This window comes from Xiphophorus maculatus, chromosome 12, assembly GCF_002775205.1.
Source record: "Xiphophorus maculatus strain JP 163 A chromosome 12, X_maculatus-5.0-male, whole genome shotgun sequence".
Lineage (NCBI taxonomy): Eukaryota > Metazoa > Chordata > Actinopteri > Cyprinodontiformes > Poeciliidae > Xiphophorus > Xiphophorus maculatus.
Window position 1 is genome coordinate 1,960,650 of NC_036454.1, and position 23,687 is coordinate 1,984,336.

At 45.5% G+C, this 23,687-nt stretch overlaps 1 protein-coding gene across 2 annotated transcripts; it reads right to left on the reverse strand.

Annotated features, from left to right (window-relative positions):
- Positions 1-1,044: 1,044 nt before the first annotated feature.
- dmtn (dematin actin binding protein) lies at positions 1,045-23,680 on the reverse strand. 2 transcript variants are annotated; one of them, XM_023343507.1, is made up of 18 exons: positions 23,360-23,680; positions 12,449-12,502; positions 8,391-8,469; positions 8,010-8,044; positions 7,849-7,929; positions 7,638-7,766; positions 7,270-7,314; positions 5,928-6,111; positions 5,357-5,401; positions 5,056-5,208; positions 4,849-4,958; positions 4,573-4,678; positions 4,402-4,460; positions 4,288-4,330; positions 3,717-3,724; positions 3,502-3,558; positions 3,347-3,427; positions 1,045-2,353 (listed from the first exon to the last, which is right to left on the reverse strand). In XM_023343507.1, the coding sequence occupies exons 4-18, from the start codon at positions 8,022-8,024 to the stop codon at positions 2,240-2,242; spliced, it is 1,230 nt and encodes a 409-aa protein (XP_023199275.1). In that variant the 5' UTR covers positions 8,025-8,044; positions 8,391-8,469; positions 12,449-12,502; positions 23,360-23,680; the 3' UTR covers positions 1,045-2,239. The 2 variants fall into 2 exon arrangements, with proteins under 2 accessions (XP_023199275.1, XP_023199274.1); XM_023343506.1 differs by lacking the exon at positions 12,449-12,502 and having other exon boundaries at positions 23,360-23,679.
- Positions 23,681-23,687: the final 7 nt, after the last annotated feature.

Genomic DNA, 23,687 nt, shown 5'->3' on the forward strand with positions numbered 1-23,687 from the left:
GTAAAAATGCATAAAACAGCAAAAATATACAACAATATTAAATATCAAATCAATCCTCAAACATAATTTATAACATAACAAAAAGTTTATATGTTTAAAATGTTTCTTGAATATTTCCGTTTTATTGTCAACAGCTTTTCTTCTGTTTCCGTTTGAGTGCAGCCTGTGTCAGAGCGCCCTCTGCTGGCCTCCACAGGAAGCTGCTTCTAAAGGTTTGTGCTAATTTTAACAGAAATGTAATGTTTTGACAAAAATACATTCTTAATTCTATTTTAAATAAGGATGTTAGGTAATTTATTGTGTTTTAGCCTTTACTTCATTTTATTTTCGTGTTTCCTCTGCATCCCATCCACCAGCAGCTGTTTTACATCAGCTGTAAACGGCCTGCCTCGACAATTAAATCACTTAATGGAAATTAAAACAGCAGCTGCACCATCTGAGAACATTAATACGAAATAATTATTCCTCTGATTTTCATCCCAGCTGGATTAAATCTGAAACGGGTTTCCTTAAATCCGGTTCGGACTCGGAGCCTGACTCGTTAGGTGCAGTTAACCTGCCGGCCAGGTGTGGCGCTGCGGAGCGTTACGGAGCAGAATGACGGGTTTCCACCAGCTGAAGTCCGTTTCTTTCAAACTTCCCGCTTCCTCTTAATCATTTTTACATTTTTAGATGAATTCATAACAAACATGCCACTTTCTGAGAAACAGCTGCACATCGTTTGGTCACGAAGCAACGAGAGCCGAACTGGACGCCAACCACCACTGGGCCACGTCTCAGGGTGTGTGTGTGTGTGTGTGTGTGTGTGTGTGTGTGTGTGTGTGTGTGTGTGGCAGTGGTTTCTGCTGATGAACGAATGAAGAAAAACGAGGAGATTTGATCACGACTCAGACTGGAGCTGGACTGGAACCAGTAAGGTGAGCTGGGTTTACTGGGACCAGGAAATAATCGTCAGCTAATTTAATAATCGATTAATCATTAAATGAATATATTGAATATATTCTACAGGTAAAAAGGGTAAATTAGCAGTAATTGAGACAAAACTGTACAAAAATATATAAATTTATCATTTTAGATGAAAATGAATCTGTTTTTTCCAGAACTGCTGCAGATGCAGGTTCAGCTTCACATCCTGTAAAAAGATGTTGGACAGTAAAATGTGCTCAACAGCCCAATTATTAACCAGATAATCCAGTAAATAATCCCCAGATCAGTTCGACACGCATGAAAAGACCAGAGTTTTTCTCATGTTGATGTTTTAAGTATTTTTTTTAAATCTGCGGATTAAACCTTTACTAAAAATAATCTGCTCACTGTAGAAATAAATTAGTTTAGCATTTTAGCAACACAATGTTAATTTTCTTATTTACAAAAGGAAAAGAATTATTTAGTTATATTTTTGTTTTTCCATCACTGTATAAAATGCTTATGCAGTAAAATGAAAAATCTCCAGAATATACCAAATATTTTTATCAGATTAATTGATGAACAGTCAGAATATTCGATTATTCATCAAAATAGTTGATCAATCTTTGCAATAATAGTTTAATCATCAGAGGAATTGGCTATTTGTCAGAATTGATTTCTGTTCAACATAATCAATTAGCAGAATATTAGATTAGTCATTGGAATAATAGATTTGTCCAAATAATTGATTATTTGTCAAAACGATAGATTAATTGTTTGAAATAACCAATTAATCATCAGAATAATTGATTATTCATCAAAACAGTCATGTAATCTTTGAAAAGAATCGATTATTTATGCGGATAATCAATCATTATTCTAGCTGTTAGCTTGTTTCGGTCTGCAGGTTCGGCTCCAGTTTGTCATCATCTTCAAACCTCGTTTTTCTTCTTCACTGCTGGGAAAGAAACGCCGTCATTGTGACATCATCGCTGGCTTAGCCAATAGGAGGCCCCGTCAGGGACGCTGTGGGAACTGACTCGGGGTCAGAGGAATGTTGAGACTTTTTCTGCTGTTTGTGGCGGATTCCAGGATTCGGAACCAGAACACAGCAGCTGGGTCTTCTCCCGTTAGCCGGACAGTTTGTGCGCTAGCTAGTTTAGTGAAGCTGGTGACGCTAAAGTGACGCAGCAGAACCCCGACAGCCCGCCCCAAGCCGTCCTTGTGGACCCAAGAGTCCGGCGGTCCGGAGAACCCGGCCGCAGTCCGTCCCGCTTCCCGCCGGGCCGTCCGGGAGGAGCAGGGGGTTCTGGGAAGCGTAGTCCCGGGAAGGTCAGAAGAGACAGACCTTCTTCTTCATCTCGTTCCTCTTCCAGAGGGAGAGGCGGTCGAAGTCCTCGATGGGCATCCTGAAGACGCTGAGGAACTCCTCCTGGGACAGATGTCTCTGCAGGAGGACAGAAGAGGCTGAAACAGGCTCACACTGTCGCCCCCTGCTGGCCAGGAGGAGGCAACGACTCCACGCTCTGCTGGGTTTCCATAGAAACGTTTTAATCACAGATTAGTGCAACCAAAGCAAACATTTCAGACGAACAGAGATATTAATATTTAACATAACTAATAACCAGTTAGATAAGAAAAAAATAATTAAATGGATACATTTAGCACAAAGAAAAACACAGAAAGCTACCAAATGGTGTCCCAAATTAAAAATGAAATTGTTTAACACATGACTTGAGGTGGACCCAGGTTATGGTTGAAGAGTGATAGATGATGAATTTAATGATAAACAACAAGCAGCACAGAAACAGCAGAAGGCTAAGAGCTCAACTGGTGGTACAATAAACATCTGACAGCAGACGAGACGACGAGACGACGAGACGAAGAGACGAAGAGACGAGACGACGAGACGAGACGAGACGACGACCCAACAGACAAAGAGGTGAGTTTAAATACACAGGAAGACAATCAGGGGAAACAAGACGCAGGTGTAACTGATCAAAACCTGGAGACTCTACAGACCCAGAAACTAAATAAACAGAAAAAAACCAAATCCTACATGTGGGCTAGAATCTACTTTTACTTTTAATCTTAGAGTTGTTTGCATTATTATTTTTCTTTTCTCTGATATTCCTTGTTTTGATTAATCACAGATATTTTGGGTGGAAATGGAAAAAGATGAAGAAAATAAGTAAATAAATAAATCACTAAAAAATAAACATATAAACCAGAACAAAAAATAAATAAGTAAATAAGAATAACCACAAAACAGCTTTTGTGATCTAATTTAAAACTTTTAAAACTAATTTGAAGAATAAAGTGAACTTAATTTTGAATTTTTTAGCAGAATCTGATCGAAACATTAGAAATAAATTATTTTGATCAGGAAGAACCTGGAATGTTTCCTGACGAAAGCAGATCTAGTTTGCGTAGAAGTTACCTCCAGGCGGGTCCGGTCCACCCCGGGGGGCAGCTTGCTGCGCCCTCTGTGGGTCACCACCAGCATCTCATACGGGTAAATCTACAACAGCAGGTGAAACCAGTAAAACCAGTAAGACTCCAGTAAGCTGGTGTGAACTGGTCCAGTTTCCTCACCTTGTGCTCCAGCATGCTGGGGAGGGAGTTCCCCCGGTCTATCCTGGAGTCTCCGTTCTGACCCCATGACCCCAAACACAGACAGTCACTGGTTACAGTTTACACAGATCACAGATCAAACTGGTTTTTAATACTGGTTCCCAGATTGTAACTGGTTCCCAGTGAAAACGTGAGTTTTTGTCGTCATCATGGATGTCGGGTGAATTCAGACGAACCTGCAGGCCTGCAGACAGACAGACGGAAACGGATCACTGCAGCTTCACACCAGGATGGAAATATTTACAGGTAAAACTCAGAAATAATAAACATATTTTCTACATTTCAGAGTGAAGAACAGGAAGAGGAGATATTTATGTTTTTAGTCAAATTAAAGCTAAAAATGAACAATTTGGACAAAATGGCTTCATTTTCCAAGTCATGATTTTACCATTTTAATCATTTATTTATAAAAGCCACAATTTATAACTGAACGTTTATATTATCGTTAAAATGTTTAGTGAATAAGCTAATGTTTGGGTTGTTAACTGAATATTTAGTGCCAGCTAAGTAGTGAGCTAACATCAGCTAAATAGTTGTTAAATATTTAGTTAGCATGCTAAGTTGTTAGCCTAAAACAAACTAGATATTTATCCTGTAAATTAAATATTTAGTTAGAATCTGATATAACTGAATGAATAATGTGACAGGAAATTAATTCTCTGCTATTTGAAGATGATGGTTATTAATTTTCCAGATTTCTGCTGCTAACTTTCACTTTGGATAAAAGAAACGGTTTGCAGGATTTACCTGCCGGGTTTTTCTCTGCGGAGCCGAACTCTGCAGACTGCAGCTGAAACAGAAACACACCGGTCACCATGTGACCCGATCGGGTCGCGCAGCAGCAGGAACAGAACCACGTACCCGGGACAGGCCGCTCCTGGAGGATGCTGGGAAATACACCGACCTGGAGGCGCCGGAGCCTGGAACAGAGGAGAGCAAGGTCGGTCCAGAGGGACGGATTCTGGAAAAACTGGACCGTATCAGAACCAGGAGACTCCATCAGAACCAGTGGGGTCCAGGCTCAGTCCGTACCAGTGTTCTGGTTCCGGTCCGGCAGTGAACGGGTCTTCCTCCTCAGTGGACCCGCAGACTTCCCCAGTTCTTCCTTCAGGAGGATTTTCCCGAGGTTGGACTGGATCTGACCCGACAAAACAGAACTTCAGTGAGGAGCGGCTCAGACGCTGCACCGAGGGAAGGTGTGGAGGTGAACCGGGCCATCGGGTTTGTATCGGAATAAAACTTCAATCTTTTTCTGTTTGTTTTCTTTTGGCCCTGATGTTTCTCCGTACGACGGGTTCTGATCCCCACCTTGTTCAGCTCCTGGTTCTGCAGGGCCCGGAGGCCCCACAGCTCGTCCTCCAGCTCCCCTTCATCCTCCTCCTCTTCCTCCCGCTGGTCCTTCCTCTGACTCTCCTTCTCTGCAGGATTTAGAGGGAACGTCAGCTGCTGCATGACTTTCTGCATGTGGTGTGTGTGTGTGTGTGTGTGTGTGTGTGTGTGTGTGTGTGTGTGTACCGATCACGGCCAGTGACGGGGGGCAGGGCCAGTAGTCGGTCTCGATTTTGGACGGCTGGTTGGGATCTGGAGGCTGAGCTGCTGGGAACTTTGACGACTCGATGATCAGATCCTCGATGTGTTTCCCCTGAGGGACGGGCGAGGACGAGACGTCTACACACACACACACACACACACACACACACACACACACACACACACACACACACACACACACACACACACACACACACACACACACTCAGCATGTTAAAGCTGATTAGCGGGCGCGGCGCTGACCCACATTCAGTCAGAAACTCACCCTGCCTGTAGATGGGAGGCTTCTTATAGATGTTGGATCCGTTTTCTATAAAAAAAATGTAAAAAAAATTTCATCAAAAACGACTAAAATTTATGATTAAAATTATTTAGTAAATAAAACAGAAAAAGTCTTTTTATTTTTTATATTTAATCCAGTTTCATCCTCAGACCTTCAGATTTTTATATTATTTGTGCGTTTTAAAACCTGGAGGGTTTTAAAGTTTCAGAAACTCGTTGACCTGGAGACTCGGAGCCGTTCGAAAGTCATGTTTTCACCAAGTCACTCATCCATTCATAAACCTCAGAGCCCCAAACTAAACACTTAATAAGCAAACTAAATGTTTAGCTTCAAGAATACATATTTAACTGCAGTTAGCCTGCTAAGTAGTTAGCTTGTTAGCTAAATATTTAGTTTTCGGCTAAATATTTTGCTTGTTAATATTTAGTTTGAATTTATAACTGAATGAATAACTTGGTGAAAATACGACTGAAAAATGAACCTTGGTTCTTCAGACTAAACGTTGTAAATTATTGCAGAAACGTGTTTCCAGAGTGGAGCGTTGTGCCGTTACCGGGTCGGTGGAAATGCTGCATGGCGCTCTTGCTGCCCGCCGGGTGTGTGTTGGCGGCGATGGGTGTGTTCAGCGCCGGCGGTGTGTGTGAGCTCTGGGTTCTGCTGCTCTGGATGGTGGAACCGGGTGAAGAACCGCCAGGCGACCGGTTCTCCAGCCAGTCCCTGGACTCCTTGGACGAGTTCTGGGAGGAAACAGAGGAAATGGACAGGAAGTGAATTCATGTCATTTAAACCCGTCTGGATAAAAACCAACTCAGGGCCCGGGGGCCAAATCCGGCCCGCCAGAAGCTTTTCTGTGGTCCTGTAGAGCCACCCGGTCCCCAGGTACAGCTGGCAGGGGGCCAGAGGGCCGGGTTTGGGTTGGGAGTCGCTGCTTTAATAAACTCTGTGTTTACATCACTTCCTCCAGGTTCAACAATCACTGAAATTCTCTCAGATCAACAGATTCCTGCCGATGTTTTTATTGTAATGAATAATTTGGAGCTTTTTGCAAATGTTGAGCAGTAATGATGAAAAGGTTCATGTGATGCTGCCTCCCACCTGCAGGCGGCAGTGTTTCTCACTTCTGCTGCTTCAGCCTGTTCTTGTCCTGATCTGGACACCGACACCGAATCTCCTGCTAATGTTTCTAAAGTATAGAAATATACTTCAGAAATAAAATGTATGTTTTAGAAATCACAGATTTAGATATTTTTAAAAAACCACAGAAACAACCTTCAGGCGACCCGACAGAACCACAGAAAGGTCCAAACAAATCTGCAGCGTCCCTGCTGCTGCTAGGCAACAGCCCATAGCAACCAGGTGCAGCCCATAGCGACCAGGTGCAGCCCATAGCGACCAGGTACAGCCCATAGCAACCAGGTGCAGCCCATAGCGACCAGGTGCAGCCCATAGCGACCAGGTACAGCCCATAGCAACCAGGTGCATCCCATAGCAACCAGGTACAGCCCATAGCAACCAGGTGCAGCCCATAGCGACCAGGTACAGCCCATAGCAACCAGGTGCAGCCCATAGCAACCAGGTGCAGCCCATAGCAACCAGGTACAGCCCATAGCGACCAGGTGCAGCCCATAGCGACCAGGTACAGCCCATAGCAACCAGGTGCAGCCCATAGCAACCAGGTACAGCCCATAGCAACCAGGTGCAGCCCATAGCAACCAGGTGCAGGCTCCTGTCGGTTCGGCGGCAGCGGGCCGGATCGCCGCCTCCAGAACATCTGAGGAGGAAACCTGCAGCCTGATGATGATGATGGTGATGATGCATCAGGGCCCTGTCTCCATGGAGACGCATCGGCCTGAACGATGAAGAGTGTGATGAAGAGTGTGATGAAGAGTGTTTACCTCTGGGGAGGCAGGAGGAGAAACGGAGCGAGGAGACAAAGACCTCTGGATGAAAAAACAGGAGAGAAACAGATTCAACAAAAACTGGAAGAAGGAAAAATGTCCCAGCAACTAACTAACTAACTAACTAACTAACTAACTAACTAACTAACTAACTAACTAACTAACTAACTAACTAACTAACTAACTAACTAACTAACTAACTAACTAACTAACCAGCCACTGGTTTCTATCTTCTCCCAGTTAAACCAGTTGGGCTCCATCAGTTCAAGTTTAACAGCAAGAGAAGAAAAACAGAAAACTGTGATCAAATGTAAACTGATCCCTGGAACCGCTAGAGGTCAGTAGAGGTCAGTAGAGGTCGTGACCTCCAGAGGGCTGTAGCTGTAGTGCGGTTGGTAGATCATCAGGTCGGGTCTCTCAATGTCCAGGATGGCTTTGTCTCTGGGCAGCGCCGCCAGGTCCTTGTAGCCGATGACGCCGTCCTCCACCCTGGCCTACAAAGACACGTGGGGTCAGAGGTCAGAGACGCCCGAGGTCACTTCAAGGTCGTCTGAAGGACGTTCCTCTGAGTCTCACCACGATGGCGGCGGCGGGCGATCCGGGAACGCCGGTCCCTCTGAGCGACAGGACGCTGCCGGGAGACGTCTGCGCCGGCTGCTGCTCCGCACACAGAGGGACAGGAAGAGGTCAAAAGGTCGGCTCAAGGTCACCAGACTCCTCCCACTGAAACCACTCACCTTGGGCATCATCATGCCTGCTGATTGGTCAGTTCCTGAGGAGACAGGCAGACAGCCAATTAAAACCACAAAGAGAGAAACCAGACTGGAAGCTCTGGTTTAAACTGGGAGGAACCTGAACCAGACCAGAACCAGAATGGAGGTTCTGGCGGTTCTGCAGGATGGTGTCGGGTTTACAGGATCGGATTGTAAACCTCTGGATTTTGTCTCTGGTCAGATTATTTGTTTGGACTCGATCAGAACTCCCAGCATGCCCTGCTGCAGCTGCAGCGCCCGGCCGCGGCGCCTCTTTGTGCGGCGGGTCCGACAGACACAAAGGGACGGTTCCAGAAGGCCCGGCTGTGAGCGGGAAGCGGCATTCAGAACCGCCGGTGTTTTTACCTCACAGAGAAAAGGCGGATCATCTCTGCATCAGGAGCTTCTCTGTTCTGCTTTCTGGGCTCGTCGGGCCGATCAGAACCTGGAACCACAGGAGGAAAACTGGACTCAAACTCCAGCAGTAACTCCAGAACTCTGGTGCAGAAACAACAAACTGGGTCCTGTTGGTACTTTTTAAAACGAAAAGCGGGTCATTAAGCAACCATGACGACAGAAACATCAAGACCTGAAACTTACTGAAAAACGGAAAATGGCTGGAGGTCAATGGTTTCTCTGGAGTTTAACTGGTTTCTCTGTAGTTTAACTGGTTTCAATGGTTTCTCTGTAGTTTAACTGGTTTAACTGGTTTCTCTGTAGTTTAACTGGTTTCTCTGTAGTTTAACTGGTTTCTCTGGAGTTTAACTGGTTTCTCTGTAGTTTAACTGGTTTCAATGGTTTCTCTGTAGTTTAACTGGTTTAACTGGTTTCTCTGTAGTTTAACTGGTTTCTCTGTAGTTTAACTGGTTTCTCTGTAGTTTAACTGGTTTCAATGGTTTCTCTGTAGTTTAACTGGTTTAACTGGTTTCTCTGTAGTTTAACTGGTTTCTCTGTAGTTTAACTGGTTTCTCTGTAGTTTAACTGGTTTCTCTGTAGTTTAACTGGTTTCAATGGTTTCTCTGTAGTTTAACTGGTTTAACTGGTTTCTCTGTAGTTTAACTGGTTTCAATGGTTTCTCTGTAGTTTAACTGGTTTCAATGGTTTCTCTGTAGTTTAACTGGTTTCTCTGTAGTTTAACTGGTTTAACTGGTTTAACTGGTTTCTCTGTAGTTTAACTGGTTTCAATGGTTTCTCTGTAGTTTAACTGGTTTCAATGGTTTCTCTGTAGTTTAACTGGTTTCAATGGTTTCTCTGTAGTTTAACTGGGAGACAAACTGGGAGCTGAAGGATCATCAGAGCGTCGTCAGCGTGATCCAGCAGGGGGCGCTGCAGAGCCAGGATGGAGCCACATCTCAACCACATAGATCTAGAGGTTATAGAAAACTCCACCTAGAACGACTGAGATTCTAAATCACAGGTCTGAAACTCCAGGCCTCCAGGGCCGCAGACCTACAGGTTTTAGATGAGCCACAGGTACAAACCACTGGAATGAAACGGCTTCATTTCCTCCTCCTGGTGTGGATCGGTTCTCCAGAACCTTAATGACCTCATTATTCTGTTCAGGTGCAGCAGAGGCTCATCTAAACGTTGCAGGACTGCGGGCCTTGAGGACTGGAGTTTGAGACCCCTGATCTACATGGTGACTTTCTATGAGTTCAGACCACCGGAGCGCATCTAGAAATAAAAATCTGCTCTGAATGTTTTTAATCTGCATCGTTTTCCATTAAATTCGATGTTTCTTCACGTTTTGGTTTGTTGGGTTTGAAATAAGTTTGATAATTTTGGGTTCAGTTCATTCAAGACAAATAAATATTCAGTTTTTACTTTATTCAATTAGATATTTTAAAACTTAAATATTTTAAATGGTCGGGGACTGAAAAGAAATTTAGATGTTTTTCAATGAAAGTGATACTTTTAGGCCTGTCATTATAGCAAATTTTGCTCAACGATTAATTGTCTCAAAAATTATTGCGATAAACAATAATATTGTCTGAAGACCTTTTTACACTGATTTAATATAAATGACATAATAATGATGTGATTTCCTGCCAAAGATAGATACACTTTATTTTCAAAAGAATATTTAACACTGGAGCTGATAAACAAAATAAACAAAACAACCAAAAACAAAATGGATTCTCAGTCTCCATTAACAAAAAATGTACTTGATAAAAACTAAACAACATAAAGCCAAAGTGGAAATAAATACTGCATTCAACCAAAAGATTATGAAGTCTGTATATTATGTTGCCCTTCAGTAATAATTAGATTTAAATAGAGAAGACGGGCACATCGACTACCTGATGCAATAATTCACACTACATGATTTTTTGCTCGTATTTTTCCCCTTATGGCAATCTTAGAAGTTGGTCTTCCTAAGATTGTGTGGTGTGTTACGGTAGATCTTCGTTGCCGCTCCGATCCAAATCAGGGTTTTCCCCGACTGGGACCTTTAACTACACCTGTTGAATGTGACCAATCAGAGCCAATCAGAAAGCTCGGATTCCCCTCCGTGTTTTCTGAGGGGAAATTATGGAGGGGAATCCCAAACAGCAACCCGAAGTCCAGCGGACATCGGAGATGATATGTGGAAACAACATTAATGTTTATTCAACATGCAAAGAATATAGAAATGACAAGAGGAGGAGTTGGAGCGAAATTGCTACCGCAGTTGATAAACCCGGTAACTTTTCAGCTGTTCTTCGTTAACGTGAGGTAAACAGGTTCTAATGATTTTCATTCAGTCAGGACTTTACGCTGACACTAGCCACATGCATTGCAGGTAGATTGTACTACAGCATTGATTAATACCTGGTTTTAAAATTAGTTCACTGGACTTGTAGCCATTATTTTGTGCCCATTGTTGGACACCACATGATCTAACCGTTATACCTAGGATTTCTGTCGGCTAATGTGTGGCCTGTCAGGTTTTAAAATGGGCCGACAATCGGCCGACAGCTCTGGGCTTTACACTAAGGAAATGAGGTCAGAGGTCAGTGGAGAGCACCGGAGTTGAGCCTTTTTTCATTCAGTCTCATTAGCTGAAAGAGAAAAAGGTCAGAAGAGACGATAATGCCGATAATTAAAATGACGTCAATAGTTTTAATTTATGGTACGATTAATTGATTTATCGTCTATCGTGACAGGCCTGGATACTTTATTTGTACTTTGATTTGTTTTTAGGTTTTGCTGATCAGGAGGTTTTAGATGAAACTGCTGTTTGTTCAGACGGATTTGGACGTTTACGTTGTTTTAAATTCGTTACATTCAGAGACCGGATGTCAAGCTGGACTGTAGAATCCACCCTGATCTTTGATCAGAATCCGGCTCTTCAGACTCTGGTGTCTGAATAATTGATACCTTAATGGTTTCCTGACGGCCAGACTGGGAGCTCTGGGAGTTGTGGTCACTTCCTGCAGCTGAAACCTTCATTCATGAAACTAAAGTCATTTATCATCATCAGGAGCAAATTTCTCAGTTTACAAAACCTGAAATACGTCGATGAGACGACATTTTGTTTTTGAGATCTTATGGCCCCAATGGCTTCAACTGTTGTAGGAAGATTTTAAAACTTAAATCTAAAAACTTAAAGACAGACGTGGAGCAAAAAAGTGTGCTAACGTGAAAAATGAAAAATTAGCTCTGTTTATTAGCATAGTAGCAGAAGCGTGCCCAATCTCATAGATTTTAGCGGCAGGAAGAGGAAGTACCTGGAGAAAACTCAGGTTCACAACGAGAAGCTTTATGCCACAAGGTGGCCGTGCTAACTGCTAACCGCTACCTTCTAACCACTAACCGCTAACTTCTAACCACTAACTGCTAACCGCTAACTGCTAACCGCTAACTTCTAACCACTAACTGCTAACCGCTAACTGCTAACTTCTAACTGCTAACTGCTAACCGCTAACTTCTAACCACTAACTGCTAACCGCTAACTGCTAACTTCTAACCACTAACTGCTAACCGCTAACTGCTAACCGCTAACTTCTAACCACTAACTGCTAACCGCTAACTGCTAACTTCTAACCACTAACCGCTGCACCAGCCTGCGGGTCAAATAATGTTTCTTTCTACATTATTAATCACATTTGATTTTTTTCTGGAAATTCTCTATAGATATTAAACAAATTATTTCTTTGTCTGACCTTTGACCCCGATCCACCTGAATCAGAATTAGGAAAAGATCATTTTCAGCTCAGAAATGATCATTAATCAACAGCTGATTCATTTCTACAGAAGAGAACAAACAGCAGCAGCCAGAGAGTCTGGAGCAGAAAGTAGAACTGCCATCACCAGAGGTCAACCAGGGGTCACCCAGAGGTCAACCAGGGGTCACCCAGAGGTCAACCAGGGGTCACCCAGAGGTCAACCAGGGGTCACCTAGAGGTCACATTTACTGTCTGAAACTTTAAAAATGAACTCACAGCTCATTCTGCTCTGACTCACTAATCAGCTGCTTCTCCACCTCTGACCCCGGCCTGCAGACAGGAAGTGATGCGTTCAGAAGAGGAAGAGGCGCCGTTCCGTCTCTGGGGAGCGACCCGCTCCAGTCTGCCGGGTTCTGGTGATCGGATCGGTTCTGATCCGTGAATGCAGATCTGTGCTCCTGTTCTCTGTGCGTCTATTTCAGGAAGCGGCTTCATTTCCAGGAACCGGACTCTGTTGCTAGGCAACGAGCCGAAGATGAAATGGCCACCAGAACTTCCCTCCCGGTTCTGCTGAGTGGGATGCTGCCGGGCTGCCGGGTCCGCCGAGAATGCAGGGAGATGTCTGCCCGTTGCTAGGTTACCTCCCTGCGCCGTCCAATCAGCCGGCAGGCTGACGCTGCCAGCGCCGGACCTCCCTGAAGGGGTCACAGAGGCAGCGGGCCAGCCCCGCCCGCCTGCCACGCCCCGGGGATTAAATCAAACAGTCTGATTCTCTGGTCAACATGCAGGAAACTCCTGACTGTCAGTGAATGCACCGTTTGATGTTTATTTTTTCTTCCTTCATGTTTCATAAAAACCAGATGAAGTTTCAGATCACATCAGCTCAGAGTCACAACCTCTCTGTCTCCACACCGGCCGCCGTAAATCAGCGCGTTAGCATCGCTGTGGCGGTCCTTAGTGCCGGTCACTGACTTCCTGCCTAACACCGCGGCCTGCTGATGCTGCGTTCAGGGACTGCTGGGAACTGTGACATTTCAAAGAACATATGGCTGCATTAAGCAGATTATAAAAACAAAATGGCCAATAAATGAGGAGAAATATTTGACTTGTTTACTAAACTGTAGAGACTTTCACTTTTATACTGTTTTAAATGTATTAAATGTATGATTAGAAAATGATTTCTAGTCATTTTCTCTCTGGATTTCAGGATTTTCTGCCGTTCGATTCACATCAGAATCTCATTCAGTTCAGAATCGATTTTAAAAATCCCAAAATCAGTTTAAAAACAATAACAAAGCATGAAGCTGTCTCCATTTTGTATCAATGTTGCCATGGAGACGGCACTGGAAAGTAAGTGTGAGCAGAAATCAGCACAAACTGAGAAAAAACTACTAAATAAAAGGAAGACAGTGAAGCCAAACATCTGGACGTTTTTCAGCCCGTAAGGACTTTGGGACGTTGCTGGTGGGCGGAGCCAATTCACTGGTGGGCGGAGCCACATCGCTCACAGCTCGGGGCTGTGATTGGTCAGAAGTTTGTTTCTGTTTTATGCGGAAATGTTGATATTTTGCTACAAATTGTTTGTGTCCAGGATCCGGTTTGTGCCGATGACGGCGGATAAACGGGTTTCCTGTAAAGGTGAGCTGCTTCTCTCCTGTTAGCTCATTTAGCAGCATTGATTGGCAGCGCTAAGACCCGCCTCCTGGCAGGAACCATCCTGGATAATCATTTAAAAAATCAAATCAAATCATGATGCAGTAAAAGACTCTGAGTATCAGGAGAACCTCTGCTGGTTCTGGTCGGACCAGGTCCATCTCTGAGCTAATGAGCAGGAATCCCATCAGGATGGTTTAGGAATCTGAATCGATCAGGATCCCAGAATCAAACTGAATCCAGTGGATCCCAGATTATTTAACAGTTTTAACAGCAGGATGAAGAACTGCAGCTCCTCTTCCTCCTGCTGCTGCAGTTTGCTGCAGTCTCATGCTGAACATGTGGAAGTGGGTCACAGACTGAAATCTGCTGAGTCACAGTTTGCCGAGTCATGATGCAGCAGAGCTGGAAGAAAAAACATTTTCTATCTGCTGATCGTTTCTCTTCATCAGGAAAAATATTCCTGAAGTTTTACAAACCAGATCAGATGAACCTCAGCTTCTGCATAGCAACAGCTGCTGGTTGCTATGCAGACATTTTATTATTATTGGATGCATTAAGGTTCACATCTGGTTTCTGGAAAAACTTCACTTCAATCAGGAGTTCACTCTGAAGCAACAGGAGTTCTGGAACTTCCTGTCTGACACCCAGGAAGGTCAGTAAACGCACCACAAAGAGATCTGAACCTTTCTGTCACGATATAAAATCTGGATTATTCAGAGAACCTGAAGGCATCATCAGCTGTACCCATGGAACCTGAAGGCATCGCCAGCTGTTCCCATAGAACCTGAAGGCATCGCCAGCTGTTCCCATGGAACCTGAAGGCATCGTCAGCTGTACCCATGGAACCTGAAGGCATCACCTGCTGTTCCCATGGAACCTGAAGGCATCGCCAGCTGTACCCATGGAACCTGAAGGCATCGCCAGCTGTACCCATGGAACCTGAAGGCATCACCTGCTGTTCCCATGGAACCTGAAGGCATCGCCAGCTGTACCCATGGAACCTGAAGGCATCGCCAGCTGTACCCATGGAACCTGAAGGCATCACCTGCTGTTCCCATGGAACCTGAAGGCATCGCCAGCTGTACCCATGGAACCTGAAGGCATCACCTGCTGTTCCCATGAAACCTGAAGGCATCGCCAGCTGTTCCCATGGAACCTGAAGGCATCACCTGCTGTTCCCATGGAACCTGAAGGCATCGCCAGCTGTACCCATGGAACCTGAAGGCATCGTCAGCTGTACCCATGGAACCTGAAGGCATCACCTGCTGTTCCCATGAAACCTGACGGCATCGCCAGCTGTTCCCATGGAACCTGAAGGCATCGTCAGCTGTACCCATGGAACCTGAAGGCATCACCTGCTGTTCCCATGAAACCTGAAGGCATCGTCAGCTGTACCCATGGAACCTGAAGGCATCGTCAGCTGTACCCATGGAACCTGAAGGCATCACCTGCTGTTCCCATGAAACCTGAAGGCATCATCAGCTGTACCCATGGAACCTGAAGGCATCGCCAGCTGTACCCATGGAACCTGAAGGCATCGCCAGCTGTTCCCATAGAACCTGAAGGCATCGCCAGCTGTTCCCATGGAACCTGAAGGCATCGTCAGCTGTACCCATGGAACCTGAAGGCATCGCCAGCTGTACCCATGGAACCTGAAGGCATCGCCAGCTGTTCCCATGGAACCTGAAGGCATCGTCAGCTGTACCCATGGAACCTGAAGGCATCGCCAGCTGTTCCCATGGAACCTGAAGGCATCGCCAGCTGTTCCCATGGAACCTGAAGGCATCGTCAGCTGTACCCATGGAACCTGAAGGCATCGTCAGCTGTTCCCATGGAACCTGAAGGCATCGCCAGCTGTACCCATGGAACCTGAAGGCATCGCCAGCTGTTCCCATGGAACCTGAAGGCATCGTCAGCTGTACCCATGGAACCTGAAGGCATCACCTGCTGTTCCCATGGAACCTGAAGGCATCGCCAGCTGTACCCATGGAACCTGAAGGCATCGCCAGCTGTACCCATGGAACCTGAAGGCATCACCTGCTGTTCCCATGGAACCTGAAGGCATCGCCAGCTGTACCCATGGAACCTGAAGGCATCGCCAGCTGTACCCATGGAACCTGAAGGCATCACCTGCTGTTCCCATGGAACCTGAAGGCATCGCCAGCTGTACCCATGGAACCTGAAGGCATCACCTGCTGTTCCCATGAAACCTGAAGGCATCGCCAGCTGTTCCCATGGAACCTGAAGGCATCACCTGCTGTTCCCATGGAACCTGAAGGCATCGCCAGCTGTACCCATGGAACCTGAAGGCATCGTCAGCTGTACCCATGGAACCTGAAGGCATCACCTGCTGTTCCCATGAAACCTGACGGCATCGCCAGCTGTTCCCATGGAACCTGAAGGCATCGTCAGCTGTACCCATGGAACCTGAAGGCATCACCTGCTGTTCCCATGAAACCTGAAGGCATCGTCAGCTGTACCCATGGAACCTGAAGGCATCGTCAGCTGTACCCATGGAACCTGAAGGCATCACCTGCTGTTCCCATGAAACCTGAAGGCATCATCAGCTGTACCCATGGAACCTGAAGGCATCGCCAGCTGTACCCATGGAACCTGAAGGCATCGCCAGCTGTTCCCATAGAACCTGAAGGCATCGCCAGCTGTTCCCATGGAACCTGAAGGCATCGCCAGCTGTACCCATGGAACCTGAAGGCATCGCCAGCTGTACCCATGGAACCTGAAGGCATCACCTGCTGTTCCCATGGAACCTGAAGGCATCGCCAGCTGTACCCATGGAACCTGAAGGCATCGCCAGCTGTACCCATGGAACCTGAAGGCATCACCTGCTGTTCCCATGGAACCTGAAGGCATCGCCAGCTGTACCCATGGAACCTGAAGGCATCACCTGCTGTTCCCATGAAACCTGAAGGCATCGCCAGCTGTTCCCATGGAACCTGAAGGCATCACCTGCTGTTCCCATGGAACCTGAAGGCATCGCCAGCTGTACCCATGGAACCTGAAGGCATCGTCAGCTGTACCCATGGAACCTGAAGGCATCACCTGCTGTTCCCATGAAACCTGACGGCATCGCCAGCTGTTCCCATGGAACCTGAAGGCATCGTCAGCTGTACCCATGGAACCTGAAGGCATCACCTGCTGTTCCCATGAAACCTGAAGGCATCGTCAGCTGTACCCATGGAACCTGAAGGCATCGTCAGCTGTACCTATGGAACCTGAAGGCATCACCTGCTGTTCCCATGAAACCTGAAGGCATCATCAGCTGTACCCATGGAACCTGAAGGCATCGCCAGCTGTACCCATGGAACCTGAAGGCATCGCCAGCTGTTCCCATAGAACCTGAAGGCATCGCCAGCTGTTCCCATGGAACCTGAAGGCATCGTCAGCTGTACCCATGGAACCTGAAGGCATCGCCAGCTGTACCCATGGAACCTGAAGGCATCGCCAGCTGTTCCCATGGAACCTGAAGGCATCGTCAGCTGTACCCATGGAACCTGAAGGCATCGCCAGCTGTTCCCATGGAACCTGAAGGCATCGCCAGCTGTTCCCATGGAACCTGAAGGCATCGTCAGCTGTACCCATGGAACCTGAAGGCATCGTCAGCTGTTCCCATGGAACCTGAAGGCATCGCCAGCTGTACCCATGGAACCTGAAGGCATCGCCAGCTGTTCCCATGGAACCTGAAGGCATCGTCAGCTGTACCCATGGAACCTGAAGGCATCGCCAGCTGTACCCATGGAACCTGAAGGCATCGCCAGCTGTTCCCATGGAACCTGAAGGCATCACCAGCTGTTCCCATAGAACCTGAAGGCATCTTCAGCTGTTCCCGTAGAATCTGAAGGCATCGCCAGCTGTTCCCAGCCAGTTTTAGCTTCACATCATGGTGCATTCACTGAACCTCAGAATGCAGAAACCAACTCCTTTTCTGTGCTGTCAAATCAATACCATAATTGTCTCTTTCTGATGTCCAATTTGTTCCTGAAAGCACCACAGGTTCTCCATCGGTCTCAGTAAAGTGGAATAAAAGCAGCAGTTTATAATGTTAGGTCGTTTTAATTTAATTCTACTTTTTCTGTAGGTGTTTGAAGGCAACATGCGACAGATTTTTATGTTTCAAAAACTTTATTTGGAGGTAAAAATCAAATCTGACACTTCAATGTTTTGCATCTGCAAACATCGGATTCCATGTTTTTATGATATTTGAATATTTTTTATTTTTTTAATGAATATAAAATCTAAATCTTAATAAACACTGAATGATGAAACGACGCCTGTTTGGTCAATGAACAAAGTTCAGCTTCAGCCTGAAGTTTCTGTTTTCTGGGATTTTATGAAATCACAAGAACTCAGCTACAGCTCGGTGTGTGTGTGTGTGTGTGTGTGTGTGTGTGTGTGTGTGTGTGTGTGTGTGTGTGTGTGTGTGTGAGTCCTGTCTCTTATCTCAGCCCACAGCTGAAGCGACCACGCCCAGCCTCTCTGTATCGGCCGCTCCCATTGGTCGACGCAGACGTCAGCGTCTTGCAGCCGTTGGTTCTGATTGACAGGAAGTCAGTTTTTTTTGTTTTTGTTTTTCCAGGAGTGTTTTTGTTGTTTTTCTTTCCTTCTCGTCTCCAGCAGCTAAAAGTTGACAGGAAACTTTTTCTCCTCATTTTTACATTAGAACATAGAAATTGGAGGAAAAAACGTTTTTTTTTTCTGGTTTCCTGAAACATTTGAGTTTTTCCACTGAAACGCTGATGAAGTTTAATCAAACTGGCCACCTTCTCGCCGTCTAGCTGCTGATTGGTCCAGTTGCCATGGCAACAGCAGCTGGATAAAGCAGGATTTGAGTCCTGCTGTGTTTCATCTGGTTTTTAATCCCGTCTTCTTCATTCTGTCGTTTCTCCTCGCTCTTCCTGTCTCTTCCTCTCACATGCTTCCTAATCTGCCTCCTGCTTCCTTCCTGTTTCATTCCTCAGACCTTCCTGTTTTCCTTTCAAACCATTTCCTCTCTAACTTCCTCCTTTCTTCTCCTGCTTCCTCTCTACGATTCTTCGTGTCTATGGTATCCTGACAGACCTGAAGGTGTCTATCGACTCAGCTTAACATTCCTGGAGCAGAGCCGGACCCCGCCGGGTCGAGCCGGGCCCCAGGCCCCTCGCTGCCTCCCTGGCCCCCCGCTGCGCTCTCAGATAAGAGCCCAGGCCGCTGCAGCAACACATCGGTTATTTCTGGAGTTTTATCTGATCTGGAGCAAAAACAAGTCACAGAACCGGAACCACAAACAGCTGAAGCTGCTTTTATCTCGACCTTTGACCTCCAGACGAACCGAATCTGAACATTTCTGCGGAGAAACAAAAAGTTTCAAGACGTTTTAAAGGTTTAAAGACTCTGAGTTTGGCTTTTTAAAAACAGCAGCAGGAGGAGAAACGCCAGTCAGAATCACATCTTCATAACTCAAAGGTTTAGTTTTTCTGAAGAAATGTTTGATTTTGTAAAAATCAGTTAAACATCAGAGAAATATTTACAGTGTAGATTAAACATTAATGTAGAGTCAATAAGCAGGAAGGGCAGAGAAATGTATCCTGGGAAAAAGACAGAAACAATCTGACTTTGATGATCTAAAGATGGATGGATGAACAGAACAGAAATTGTAACATTTGATCCCTGATCAATAATCAAATGATCGGTAATCGTCTGGCTGAACGGCTTCCTGCTGCGGCCCGACCGACCCGCAGAACCAGGTTCTGGTTGTGTAATCCGGGAGAAGATGACTCATGTTTCCAGAAATAGAGGAGCCTAGAGAGGCGTTCAGGGACCGTCCGAACAGAGACGTTTAGGGACCGTCTGAACAAAGAGGCGTTCAGGGACCGTCTGAACTCAGAGCTGTGTTCAGGGACCTTCCGAACAAAGAGGTGTTCAGGGACTGTCCGAACAGAGACGTTTAGGGACCGTCTGAACAAAGAGCCACTCATCCTGAATCAAACGGGCCCAAACTGAAGTGGGAGGAGAACCGGGCCGACCCAACAGAACCAGATCCAGACTGAGATTAAACATTTAAATGAAACCCAAACAGCCGGAGTGAAACCAGCAATCAGGGTGTCTGGTTGCCGTGGTAACCACCAATCGGTTTGGACCCGGACACAAACTGTTTCAGCCGTTGAGACGATTCAGGAAGAGAAAGTAAAAAACTGAACCTGCAGCAGAAACGTTTGTTTTACAGTGTAGAGATAAAACCAAACTAACTGATAAATAATGTTTCAGTGAGACACAGAAGTTTGTTTAAAGTGAAAATGTTTTGTTATTAGTGAAATTATCAGCCAGTGAAACTTTTCCATCAATATGAATAAAATATTGACCTAAAATAACATTTAGTATCGACATGAAACTTTATTTATAAGTTTATTTTATTTAAATGTGATCAGAGATTTCCAATTAAAAAAAAAAAAGATACTTGGTAATATTTTGTGATTTTACAGTGCAGCTGTCTCAGCAGGTTCAGCTAAAGGTCAAAGGTCAGAGCGGGAAGCTCAGAGGAATGATCTCCACCTCCTCTGCAGGCCTCAGCCGTCAGGTCAAAGGTTAAAGGTCAGGACAGGGTTAAAGTTAAAGCACGGCGGTGGCGGAGTGATGGTGACCCAGTGTGAGTCCAAACTGGGTCACCAGCAGAACCAGGAGCCCAAACAAGCAGCTGGAAGGGTCTAGTCAAAGCCCGGCCCGCTGTTTCAGCTTCTCCTCACTGAGATGAATAAATGAATAAATCTTTCCTTCATGGGACCAGAGCTGCTCCGTTGCTATGGCAACCAGCTCAGGGTTCTGACCAGGAGAGTCCGGGCCCAGAACCAGAACATCAGAGGTTTCCTCTGCAGGAGCCGGCGCCGCGTTTCCCCTCAGAGGCTTTGATGCTGCAGCCGCCTCCACTTCCTCTGTTTGGACTGAGACAGAACCGGCCAGAACCGGCCCGGTTCTACAGAACCAGACAGAATCAGCCCCGGCCCAGGTTCTGGGTTCTGATGGACCTCCTGAACTTCATCTCTGGATGTTTTCCATTAAACTGCAGTTTCTCCCAGTAAACCTGCTCAGCCGGCGCCGAGGCGTCGGCCATGTTTTTATACTAAAACATGTTAAAGTGACAGAAAATTTAAAAATATTACTGGGTTATTAAATGTTACTGGAAAACATCTCCAGTGAAACAATATTTAAACCACAACTAGTATCAAAAACAACAAATAAAAAAATTAATTAAGATGAATATCAATTATTTTCGCTTCTGTTTAATCCAAATTAAGTCAGCGGCTCCATGAGGCCCCCAGGGGCCATAAATGATCATATTAACACAAACCACAGATACATAAATGTAACATTTATTTATTGAGATGAGCAATGCTGCTGAATTTGATTTAATGGTTTCAGCATAAATAGATTAAAATATTTTAAATTGTTTAACATTTAAATGTAAGATTTTAAGGAGCTGTTTACTTTGTAAAAGTTCAGACAATATTCATAGTTGGATTGTTTTGTTACCATAGCAACAATCTGATGCTGTGAGTTTAATCTTTGACTTTGAGCTGTTTGTTCATAAATACAAATTAATAAACTGTAATTATAACTGATTGTTTTCAGGTTGGCCAGTTAATCTACTCTCTCTCTCCCAGATTAAATCAACCCAGAAGCTGTTAGAGGTGCTGATGGTTTTAGCAGCAAGAGGGGCCCCTAGGTCAGATTCTGCCCCAGGCCTCATGCAGCCTGGGACCGGCCCTGCAGGATGAGTTCAATCTGCTGCACTGAGATTTAATTTAATGCTAATGTGGCTTTAGTAGCTCTAACATTTCTATCTGTTGAGTTTTAATAAGAGCCACAGAAACTGTTTTGGTTATATATATATATATATATATATATATATATATATATATATATATATATATATATATATATATATATATATATATATATCGTTTTTTTTATTTATAATTATTTTCCTAAAAACATAAACAAGGTCTACAATATACTGGGGGAAACCCTGAACTGAGTTCATAAAGTTTCAGTCAGAAATGTTCAAATGTTAGAGTCACATTTTATTAGTTATTAATTCACTTAGAAATATCACACTTTCAAACTACTTATTTAGTTACATATTTGGTTGGCTAACAAAGTATTTAAAGTAACTAAGTATTTAAAGTAACTAAGTATTTAAAGTAACTAAGTATTTAAAGTAACTAAGTATTTAGCTTCAAAATAAATATTTATCTCCCAATGAAGAAGTTAGTTAACTAAATATTTAGTTTAAACTGTTTAGTTTTCTAATATTTCGTTTATAAACTCCATGTTTTTGTTTCTGGCTAAATAATTTAAATCACGTCAGACTGAACTGATGGCCGTCAGTCTGACCGGTCCAACAGAACCCGGTCCAGTTGGTTTTCTAACCGGTTCTGGTTGGATTTCTTTCTGCTTCCTAAAACTACATCTGATCAAACATCGGTCCGGAAGGAAGAATGGATCTGGAAGATCCAGATCTGGTCTGTCAGTATCAGGACCGGGTCCAGCTCTCACCAGCAGCGGTTCCGTTTAGATCCAGAAACCATTTAGAACCAGAACCGTAAACCCGGTTCGGGCGCTGCTGGTTCTGACCCAGAACCTGCCCGCGTACCGAACTTCACCGTGACACCCAGCAGCCCGACAGAACCAGCTGTTTCCATGGCAACCCAACATCATTTTACCCAGAACCGTCCAGAACCGCCCGGCTGCAGAAAACATCGAAACTCCTGATTGATTTTTAATATTTCTGAACATCAGGAAACAGAAACTTTCCTAATAACTTCTGAATTATGAAAAATAATCTGAATAAAAAGCAAAAATCTGACATTTTCAGGAGGATCAAAGCAGAAACAACAGTAATGATGTCATGTTTCTCCAGGAAGCGGTTCGGTCAGCGGACCAGAGCTTTACCAGCAGGTCTGGGTCCAGCAGCGGACCGCAGAGCCGCGGCTCCCCGCTGGAGCTCCATGCGGAGGAGGAGGAGGAGGAGGAGGAGGAGGAGGAGGAGGAGGAGGAGGAGGAGGAGGAGGAGGAGGAGGAGGAGGAGGAGGAAGAGCTGTTACATAAATCCATCCTCCCCGCGTTAATCCTCCGGCTCTCTTCAAGCAGCTCTTTACATAATTTCACAGCATCAGAACATCGGAGCTCCACAGCCTGACGGAGAGCCGCCAGCAGCGGGAGGAGGCAGCCGCTCTGCCCGCTGCTGAGCTCCGCAGCCCGGCGGCAGCGCGAAGGCTGGCCGGCCGGAGGGCGACCGGAGCCGGGGAGGGACGGAGGCTTTCCCCGCTGCTGCTGCGGCTGAACGCTGCAGATAAACACAGGCTGCGGCCCCAACACACACACACACACACACACACACACACACACACACACACACACACACACACACACACACACACACACACACACACACACACACACACTAACAGTACACATAGCGGTGACCTCAGCAGAGGATCATTCCCGCAGAATCCCGCAGCGACAGAAGCAGCGCCTCACCTGTTCGCGTCCCGCTGAGCAGAACCATCCAGCGGCTCCGGTTCCGACCGATGACTCCGCTCCTGCTGCTGCTGTTCACTCCCACATATACCGCACGGGCACGCGCGCGCACGCGGTCACAACACGCCCCCCTCCCCCCCTCATCCGGACTGGCCCACTGCGGGGGGAGGAGGGGGGGCAGAAACATGGCGCTGCGACACAAATAATAATAAAATAATGATTATTGATCCGATTCCTCCAGGTTTCAGAACCGACCCGGTTGGATCTCAGGAGCCTTTCAGAACCATCAGAGTCTGAGCTGCTGCTGACCTGCGGGAGCAGAACCAGA

Coding starts and splice junctions, on each gene's coding strand:
- dmtn (XM_023343507.1), bottom strand. Junction 5,209..5,356: donor GCCTCCCATCTACAGGCAGG/GTGAGTTTCTGA, acceptor GTGTGTGTGTAG/ACGTCTCGTCCTCGCCCGTC. Junction 3,428..3,501: donor CCAGCATGCTGGAGCACAAG/GTGAGGAAACTG, acceptor CTGCTGTTGTAG/ATTTACCCGTATGAGATGCT.